This window comes from Montipora foliosa, chromosome 10 (genome assembly GCF_036669935.1).
Source record: "Montipora foliosa isolate CH-2021 chromosome 10, ASM3666993v2, whole genome shotgun sequence".
In the NCBI taxonomy this organism is placed as follows: domain Eukaryota; kingdom Metazoa; phylum Cnidaria; class Anthozoa; order Scleractinia; family Acroporidae; genus Montipora; species Montipora foliosa.
Genome location: NC_090878.1, coordinates 19149805 through 19159804, shown reverse-complemented (window position 1 = coordinate 19159804; position 10000 = coordinate 19149805). Strand labels below are relative to the sequence as shown.

Sequence of the window (10000 nt, the reverse complement as noted above, 5' to 3'; positions counted from 1 at the left end):
AACTTTAAACCCCAGAACATAATGTTTACAATAAAAATTGTCCGAAGCGTTTGTATCTAAATAAATGAATTTCAAAAAGACTTGTCTTTGTGTTCAAATTTCCTGGGCGCCGCCATCTTGAATGAATGAATGGTGACTTGTCGTGGTTGCCTTATTAGGGACTTAGAGATCTACGACGCGGTGGTCAACGAGAAGGCCACAAAACAGGAATATCATTGGTTAAAAGAGGACGAATAATCGTGCTGCACGTGCGGCACGCGTTTTAGCATGTGTTTTTGGATTGTGACTAAAACACCACACAAGTACATTTTAGCATATATATTTGCGGTACTTTCCTCAAAAACGACGTGAAATCGCCAAATTTGAGGTTTTAACGAGAACGTGAGTGTACAAATGCAAACTTTTTATTTTATATTTTTACTCTGAAACCGCTCATATCAATTTATTTTTAGGATACTTCGCCCACATTGTACGACGTGAACGAGATGGAATAATTGCGAAAGACTTTACGACAGTGCAGATTTCTATTTTGAGGTGACGTGTTCCTCGACGTTGCCGTCGCAGATCTTAAAGTCGTACAAACAATAAGGGAAACCGCAACACGTCACAGTTATGTAAGATGGCGGCACCAGGGAAAGTTAAGGTGAAAATGAATGACTGAAAGTTCATTTTTTTCGATCCAAACACTTTACACTTTTTTGGAGAAAATTGTCGAGCAAATTATTCATTAGTGGGAGTGGAGGTTCCTTTTAAGAACTTTTCCGTTTTCCACTCCACATCTACTCATATTTGGGTTAAGAAGTTAACACTTTTCCTATAAGGTAATGTTATACGGAGAGGTTTGATAAAGAAATAACCCCGTCAATTTAAAGTTTCAGGGTCACGAAGCCATTGCTTGACCTCACACGAAACTTTTGCTTTTGAAAAGCATCCGTTTGGACCAACACTGGTAAGTCCCTCATTGCTCCTAAAGCCTTATCTTATGAATATATTTTTCAGGCGATGCAAACCAGCTCCGATTACATACACTAATTCTCTTAGTAAGAACGTCTAATTTTGGAGCTGAGGCTGAACGTTCTTATATATTTTTGCGATGTGAAGCTGAAAACGTTCTTAAGATGTTGTTAACTTTACATTGTATAGTATTTCAGAAAATCAATGTAGACGTGACCAGCCTGCTTTATTGGTCCATTAGTATTACAATGAACTTTAGAATCACCTATTTTCACTTTAAAAAAGTGAAAATAAGTGATTCTAAACAAACACTATTTTGGAGAAAATTGTCAGCAAATTTGTTTGCAAACACTATTTTGTTAGGTTGAAAATTATTCATTGGTCGGAGTGGAGATTCCCTTTAAGAACTTTTCAGTTTTTCAATCCAGATCTACTCAGATTTGTGTTAAGAAAGTGAATACGTTCTTAAAATTATGGTTATTTCAGCCACAACCTTCTTATAAAAAGGGTTCTTATAATAAAAGAGGGTATGTCTTTTTTTTCTTTTTAATCTTTAAAGTATTTTTAAACACGTTAAACCTGTCCACACTAAACAAGCATTTGTCAACATTGAAAGGCAAGACATGCTGTTTCAGGCATTCCATGGTCTTGCGCAGAGCCGCGTAAATATCTCATGTTGAGCAATAGATATCCCATGTTGGTGGAGCTCACTTGCTGAAGTTACGCCGAACATTTAAAACTTTTATGTGTACGGCCTTTTGTTTTTTTTCGAGGGAAGTGATCTGGCGTGACCCTTGACTGCTGAAGTTCCAGCTGGTGGTATTTCCACTAGCTTCCTGGAAACTTTTGTACCATTCATGTTGTGCAGCAACTCATCTAATGTTGGTATGGTGTATTGACCCATTTGCTCGCCTCATGTCGATGCACAAATGAATGTCACCATCCGCCTTTGGAGTTATTACATTTAGGGTCACCCATGGTGCGGGCCCAGTGACCTCTCCTATGATGTGACAGTCCAATAGTTCCTGAACTTACACCGAATTTTTTGAATACGCTCTCCAGAGTGGATATTTTTCATCCGCTATGAATTTCGAACCTTGTGGACGCTAAATCTGGAATTTTTTTTCTTATCCGGATGACTTAGCAAGATCGAGCTCAGTTCCTTATGGCTGCCAAGGGCAATATTATTTCTTTAGCGACGACGACAAACAACGGCTGCGAGAACGCAACATAAACAGTATGTTCAATGAGCAAAAACAATAGTTTTGCGCGCACTGCACGTGCGTTTTTCATTTTGATACATTTCTTTGCCGTTGTCGTCTTGAAAACGACGTGAAATGATCAAATTTGAGGTCTTGTGGAGGACGAGAGCACCTGACGATGAATTTTTCACGCCAAACGACTTGGAACACTCACGAAATTATTTTTAGATAGCGTTCTCGAAGCCATACTCGTCTCCCTATATCAAAGTGGGTGCCATGCAATTTGATAAATCTGAAGGGTATTCTAAGGCTTTAGTTTGTTTATTTCGTGTTTCCAGAGCAAAAAAAGGAAGTATACATCAGTTTAAACCGCTTTTCTTCTGCCACAAGCATTCTAGTACTTAGACGTTAACTGAAGTTGGAAGAATAGTTTTACAGAGTTGAACGCGAAAATCATTCTTCAAATCTAGTGAAAAAGTCATATGCGTGGTTTTCAGTAGAAAATTCTGAATAAAACCTAGACAGTGGAGGAGAATGTTCATGAGTATAAATAAATTTACCCAGTTCTTGTAATCTAATATTCGAAAATTTGATAGTTCTAATTCTTTGAAGATTGGGTCTGAGTGATTGATTTAGGAATTATTTTGATGGTACTCTTCGCAGAGACAAGACTACGAAGATTGGATTTGTACATACACAATAATACAATAATGACTATAAGGATAAACTAAACAGCAGTACAGAGTTCTGAAACACAATTTAGTAAAAGAATTATACCTGAAATTAAATGCTATAGCTTCAGAGATTATGTAATTGAGGAATTCAGGGTTTCCAAGAAAAATGTTAGTCAAGCACAACCCCAAGAAAGGCCATTCTACGATCTGTTCAATTCTTTAATCATTTTGGCAGATTTCCGTTAAAAGATGATGTCTTTTCTCTCGAGGCTTAAATAGAATAAAGAATTAGTTTTCTGCAAGTTTCTTTGCCTTCAACTAGGTACCAAATAACTAGACATAAGAGACAAGCATCGTCATATCAGCAGTTGCAAATAAAATCGATCAGGTCTGGTAGTTTGAATACATCACTGAAGTCATGAACATAGAATAACAAAAATGAGGAAACCAGAATGTATCCTCCCGGAGCTCGGGTGCGTATATTAATGACCGTTAAACCAAACAAATTACGGCAACGTAATGGACCCTTTAGTGTTCACATTTATAAAACAGAATTTTTTTTATCTACCATAACAAAGGCCTTAGAATATAAATAAACACACACCTATGAGATGTTCTCCGCCATCAAGCGCCAGATGACTTCTTGTGCAGGTCAATCAGTGGTAAAGAGATAGTAAATACGCAATGTAGAGAAAACATAAACTTAGTGTAAAGTATAACGTGATAAATGTGACGTAATTTATTTAAGCTACTTACCCGACGGTTATAGATAATTACTTTCTAGAGCAACTTTGAAATTCCAGGGGACATTTAGAGCAGTCTGTATGTCATAAACAGTGCTTGACCACCAGCTTCAAACAGTCGTATCACACGAGCAATTTGATTTGATCAGGAAAATATGATGACAAAAGACAATAGTATTACTTTGACTAATATGGGACAAATTTTTGCCATTTAAATATGCCTATTTTGTGCGGTCAATTCTGTCTTTAAAAATTCAGTTGAAATCAAACAAAGGCCTCAGCAAAAAAAGTAAAGAGTTTGACGTCAACAGCAAAAAAAAAAAAAGACCTAATCGGCTAACTCAATGTTTTACCCAATTCAAACCCTTTGGGAACAAAACGTTCTGTTCCAGGTATTTTCATATCATTTAAATATGAAGGATACATTATCATCCAAATACAATGCACAAAGAATCTTAATCCCGGGTGATTTGAATTGGGTACAACACTGAATTAGCCGATTAGGTCTATTGTCTTTGCTAGACCCATAATGACATGCGGTCTCTTTTGTGTTGGTTTGGCTACGTACCTGCAGCATTTGTGGTCAGTGCATTGAACTTCTCATGCTTTTTTTTCTATTTTTCAAGGAGCGCCCTCACTTTCAAAGACGACCTTCCTTGTTCTTAAGAGTTCTTGTAATCAAGAATGGCAGACAAAATGATGAACGTTTTCGGGAGCAATATACAAGAGCTTAGCGTTGCCAGAAAAGAGGGAAACAGAAAAGGGGAGGGTATTGCATATTTGAATTTAGGCAATTATTATTATGGCTTGGCTTATTTTGAACAGGCCAAGAGGGATTACACAGAAGCATTAAGGATTTTTAAAGAAATAGGTTTCAGTGCTGGAAAAGGAAACGCCTGTGGCAATCTAGGCCATGCTTGTCACAGTCTGGGATATTTCAAAAAGGCCAGAAAGTACTTCAAGCAGCAACTAAGTATTTCAAAAGAAGTAAGGAATAGGGCCGAGGAGGGCAATGCCAGTGGTAATCTCGGCATCACTTATGACAGGCCGGGCAATTTTAAGCGAGCCATAGAGTGTTATGAACAACATCTTAGCATTGCAAAAGAAGTAGGGGATAGGGCCGGGGAGGGAGGGGTCAATTCTAATCTTGGCAACGCTTCTCGCAGGCTGGGCAATTTTAAGCGAGCCATAGAGTATCATGAAGAACATCTTAGCATTGCAAAAGAAGTAGGGGATAGGGCCGGGGAGGGAAGGGCTAATGGTAATCTCGGCAACTCTTATGACGGTCTGGGCAATTTTATGCGAGCCATAGAGTATTATGAACAACATCTTAGCATTGCAAAAGATGTAGGGGATAGGGCCGGGGAGGGAAAAGCCAATGGTAATCTCGGCAACGCTTATCTCAGTCTGGGCAGTTTTAAGCAAGCCATAACATAAAGTATCACGAACAACATCTTAGCATTGCAAAAGAAGTAGGGGATAGGGCCGGGGAGGGAAGGGCTAATGGTAATCTCGGCGCCGCTTATCAACGTCTGGGCAATTTTAAGCAAGCCATAGAGTATCATGAAGAACATCTTAGCATTGCAAAAGAAGTAGGGGATAGGGCCGGGGAGGGAAAAGCCAATGGTAATCTCGGCAACGCTTATCTCAGTCTGGGCAATTTTAAGCAAGCCATAGAGTATCATGAAGAACATCTTAGCATTGCAAAAGAAGTAGGGGATAGGGCCAGGGAGGGAAAAGCCAATGGTAATCTCGGCAACGCTTATCTCAGTCTGGGCAATTTTAGGCGAGCCATAGAGTATCACGAACAAGATCTTGGCATTGCAAAAGAAGTAGGGGATAGGGCCGGGGAGGGAAAAGCCAATGGTAATCTCGGCAACGCCTATCTCAGTCTGGGCAATTTTAGGCGAGGCATAGAGTATCACGAACAAGATCTTAGCATTGCAAAAGAAGTAGGCGATAGGGCCGGGGAGGGAAGTATCAACGTCTGGGCAATTTTAAGCAAGCCATAGAGTATCATGAACAACATCTTAGCATTGCAAAAGAAGTAGGGCATAGGGCCGGGGAGGGAAGGGCCAATGGTAATCTCGGCGCCGCTTATCAACGTCTGGGCAATTTTGAGCAAGCCATAGAGTATCATGAACAACATCTAAGCATTGCAAAAGAAGTAGGGGATAGGGCCGGGGAAGGAAAAGCCAATGGTAAGCTCGGCAACGCTTATCTCAGTCTGGGAAATTTTAAGCGAGGCATAGAATATCACGAACAAGATCTTAGCATTGCAAAAGAAGTAGGGGATAGGGCTGGGGAGGGAGTGGCCAATGGTAATCTCGGCGCCGCTTATTACAGCCTAGGCAATTTTAAGCGAGCCATTGAGCATCATGAACGAAATCTTAGCATTGCAAAAGAAGTAGGGGATAGGGCCGGGGAGGGAAGTGCCTATGGCAATCTCGGCAACGCTTATGGCGAAATGGGTGAGCTTGAAAATGCTCTTCTCTTTATCGAACAACATTTTACTATTTCCAAGGAAACAGAGGATCCTCTAGGGCAGGGGATCGCTTGCTATCACCTTGGTCTTTTTCATGAATTTTTAGGCTCGTTGTGCAAAGCCCTTAATTTTTATCGTCTAAGCATAAAACATTTCGATGAAACAAGGCGTCTTCTGCAGTCAGAAGATGCATGGAAAATAAGCTTTCGTGATACAAAAAAAGGGGCGTACACAGCTCTGTGGACAGCACTTTTGAAGAATGGAGAGGTTGATGAGGCTTTGTTTGCTGCTGAACAAGGACGAGCACAGGCTTTGACAGACATTTTGAAGGTGCGATTTGGCGTTGATGAAGAACCTTCCTCCGCAATTGCAAGGACGGAAACTATCTCCGCTCTTATGAAATATTTGCCTTTACAAACAGTTTTCATAGCACTTGGAGGGAACACTATCAGTTTTTGGCTTCTGAGAAGAGGAAGCGGAATAAACTGTAGGGAAAAGGAAATCAAAAATGGAAGTGCTGACTCACTGATAAAGACTACTTTGAAACAGATTGGCGCGGGGGCTGTTGTCCGATGCGAGAATCGCTCGGTACACAGACATCGCAGTCGGTTCTCTTGCAGTGTAGAAGTTGTTGAGGAATCTTTTCAGTCTTTCAGCGTGTCCGACAACCCCTTGCAGTCCTTATATGATTTCTTAATTAGTCCTATTGCAGACTTGCTCCAAGGTGATGACTTGATCTTTGTTTCGGATGGACCATTTTGCTTGGCTCCTTATTCTGCATTGAGTAACTCTGTTAGGATCCGTACTGTTCCCTCGTTGACCGCTTTGAAACTGATCTCAAGTGCACTTGACGACTTCAATAGTAAGAGTGAAGCGCTACTTGTGGGCGATCCGTGCTTGAAGGAAATCACTTGGGGCACCGGTGGACCCATTTATAAACAGTTGCCATGCGCGAAAAAAGAGGTGGAGATGATTGGAGAACTTCTGCAGACCACGCCTCTCACTGGCGAAAACGCAACGAAAGCTGAGGTGCTGAAGAGAATGAAGTCGGTTGCTTTAATCCACATTGCTGCCCATGGAGATGACGAATATGGAGAAATTCTTTTGGCCCCAAGTCCCGACTGCACATCACAGATCCTCAAAGAGGAAGATTACATGTTAACGATGAGCGACGTTCATGCAGTTCGTCTTCAGGCAAAGCTGGTTGTACTGAGTTGCTGTCATAGTGGTCAGGGAGAGGTAAAATCAGAGGGTGTGGTTGGAATAGCCAGGGCTTTCCTGTGTGCTGGTGCCCGGTCTGTTTTGGTGTCACTCTGGGCAATTGATGATGAGGCGACCTTCCTGTTCATGAGGAGTTTTTACCAACACTTGGCAAATAGAACAAGTGCAAGTTTAGCTCTTCACCATGCCATGAAATCTCTTCGGGAGACAAAGGAGTATTCCGCCATTAAATACTGGGCGCCATTTGTTCTAATTGGAGATGATGTCTCGTTTGAATTTGGGCTACAACAACTCGAAAAGAATGGTAAGTGCTGTTCGAATATGATTTTAATTACTGAAAAGAAATATGATGTACAGGTTTCGTGTCGGAAAAATGTCGAGAGAAAAAGGTAGGTTCTACCCTGGGTACCAGAGGTTTTTTCTTGCTCGCGGCAGACGAGCGGGTCAGAATAGAGACATGACTGACACCGGAAACAGCGCAAGAAAAACCTCTGGCACCCAGGGCAGGTAAGTTCCTTATGGAGAAAAGTTTTCAAATCGGTCGTCAATGTAGTTCTTTTACGAACTGCTTTGGCTAAGGACTAAAATAAATTTTAATTTTCATTCACCAGCGTGTCTTTTACATACCGGATCCGAAATAATTAATGTTCGTGAAACAAAAGAACAGAGGGAACATATCAATACCTAATTAGCAAGGCCTAATCGGAATGACAATGGTTCTTATGTCCTCTGTCATTTTAGTCCGGTATTTGAAAGTCTACCCATTCACCGGGTCAGGTACTTTCTTTTCTGTACGTAACTGTTTGAACAGTGCAATGGACTGAAAATAAATCACTAACAGGCCTTTGGCAACAAACGATCACAGGTACAAAATCCGCCATGCTGGAGGGCAAGCTTATTATTATTCCCGCACTGGGACATTAAAACAAAGAGACCTGAACCAGTCAAGCTTGACTTGCCTTTGTTTTAATGTCCCAGTACGGGAATAATAATTAGGTAAAAGGTAAAGGTAAAGTAACTTTATTTAACGTCGGTAGTTCCTTCAGCTGCGAGGCTGATATCAATGGAAGCCGACGGTGCGCCCTTTACCCCCCTCCCTCCCTCTGTCAGTACTCCGTTTTACGGGTATTTAAAGCTATAGTTACAAGGAACAGAGGCAAGTCGAAACAGACGTTTAAGTCACCGAGGATCGAACCTGGGACCTCTCGCTTCGAAAGCCGCGCACTAGCCAACTGAGCTTGCCCTACAGCATGGCGGATTTTGTACCATATATGATCGTTTGTTGCGTAAGGCCTATTGCCGGTTACCGCAGTAAATTATAATTAGATAGGGAGCTTAAGCACGTGCGTTTTTGAGGCGCGAACGGCAACAGTGAGAGAACATCTCGCGCAAGGACATTGGTGTCTCCCAGATTTTTATGCTAATAATCTCTAAAGATACTTGCGGTTGCTGTCCGTGTCCTAAAAAAGCGCATGCTTAAGCTCCCTATTGAGGGCTTATAGACTACATCATGTCACAGTTATACTTGGTTAAATATGAATTGTTGCTATGAAGTAATCTTATCAATGTAAAATCGCTTTCATGGATGAAACGAATTGTTTTAAAGTGATACTATGGATCAAAAAATCGTTCCTTTTTTTCTTCAGATTTTTAAAGCTTGTTCGCTTAATGCTTGACAGGCAAAATTTTGAGTTTTGGGGTTTATCCAAAGGCTGTTTATTTTCAGTGTAAGATTTGGATTTCACGATCCGCCATTACTCACGTTCACAACTGACCGATTGGACCTCAGAGGGTTAGATCTAGGGAAAATGACGTCATTTACTCACTGGCTTAAAATTCCAGCGTGTAAACGCAACTTATTATATATGCAAGACACGAGTTTGAAAATGTGAATGCCCGAAACTCCTGAGCTGCATACACAAGCATTGCGTTCTTAAACTAGTGAGTCTTTGAGGTCATTTTTTCCTCGACCCAGCTCTCTTAAGATCTTAAAGTTAGTAATGGCGGACCAATAAATAAGAAAATTCCAGTTAAAATAAACTGGTGTCTCTTTAAAATCAGAACTTAAAACTTGGGTTAGTTAGTGTTTAGTTAACATAGTTTTGAAATCCAAAGGAAAAGAATTTTTTTTTGGTCGTAGTAGCACTTTAAAAATCATTTATCAATCAGAATGAAATTCCTAATGGTTATTTAACCCGCTATTTTTTCTCTTTTTTTTCTTACTTTCTTTTTCAGAAATGGCGTCCAAAACTTGAGATAACTACTTCTTGGACTGTAATGCGTCAATATATCATTTTCCTTACTTCAATTAAATGAGTTATTGTAAGCATTCAAGCATTTAACCTCATCATAAGCGGTAAAGGAATATGGTGAACTTTCCATTGAAGGCCGATACAGAGTTTCCAGGAAGAACCGTTTTTCATTCATACTGGGAACGTTAAATATCAATGCTGTCATATGTCATGATCATCCTTTTTTTTCCAAAAAAAGCAAAAACTTAGGACAAAGTTGCCAGGTCTTCTCATTAGTCTTTCTTTGAAAAAAAGGTGCGAAAGAGTCCATAGGCAAAGAAATGGCAAGTTTTTCTGAAGAATCTAAAATGTAGATTTCCTGAGATTTTTTAAGAAGGCCAACGCAAAATAAAAAAAATGGCCAACTACTGGGGCAAATTTCTTAAAGCTACTGAACAAATTAAGAAAGTAGAAATTACCTGATATCCTA

General features: G+C 40.3%; 3 protein-coding genes across 3 annotated transcripts in view; all 3 read left to right on the top strand.

Moving 5' to 3' along the window:
- The window catches only part of LOC137974450 (tetratricopeptide repeat protein 28-like), a 38346-nt gene extending 33674 nt beyond the window's left edge, over nucleotides 1-4672 (top strand). Inside the window, exons 5-6 of the transcript XR_011117462.1 lie at nucleotides 873-949; nucleotides 4200-4672. The gene's annotated coding sequence lies outside the window, so the exon portion shown is untranslated. The remainder of the gene's footprint in view (nucleotides 1-872; nucleotides 950-4199) is intronic.
- LOC137972597 (tetratricopeptide repeat protein 28-like) lies at nucleotides 4258-5984 on the top strand. The gene is made up of 6 exons (XM_068819339.1): nucleotides 4258-4994; nucleotides 5033-5165; nucleotides 5241-5349; nucleotides 5407-5525; nucleotides 5576-5924; nucleotides 5968-5984. Exons 1-6 carry the CDS (start codon nucleotides 4258-4260, stop codon nucleotides 5982-5984), a joined length of 1464 nt encoding a protein of 487 aa, XP_068675440.1.
- LOC137973260 (tetratricopeptide repeat protein 28-like) overlaps nucleotides 5240-10000 on the top strand; it is a 5489-nt gene continuing 728 nt past the window's right edge. Inside the window, exons 1-2 of the mRNA XM_068820034.1 lie at nucleotides 5240-7583; nucleotides 9515-10000. The exon at nucleotides 9515-10000 is cut by the window's right edge and continues 728 nt beyond it. Coding sequence (XP_068676135.1) covers nucleotides 6041-7583; nucleotides 9515-9534 — 1563 coding nt within the window. The 5' untranslated portion in view covers nucleotides 5240-6040 and the 3' untranslated portion in view covers nucleotides 9535-10000. The remainder of the gene's footprint in view (nucleotides 7584-9514) is intronic.

Coding starts and splice junctions, on each gene's coding strand:
- LOC137972597 (XM_068819339.1), top strand. CDS start 4,258: ATGGCAGACAAAATGATGAACGTTTTCGGGAGCAATATACAAGAGCTT. Junction 4,995..5,032: donor CTCAGTCTGGGCAGTTTTAA/GCAAGCCATAAC, acceptor ACAACATCTTAG/CATTGCAAAAGAAGTAGGGG. Junction 5,166..5,240: donor ATCTTAGCATTGCAAAAGAA/GTAGGGGATAGG, acceptor GGCAATTTTAAG/CAAGCCATAGAGTATCATGA.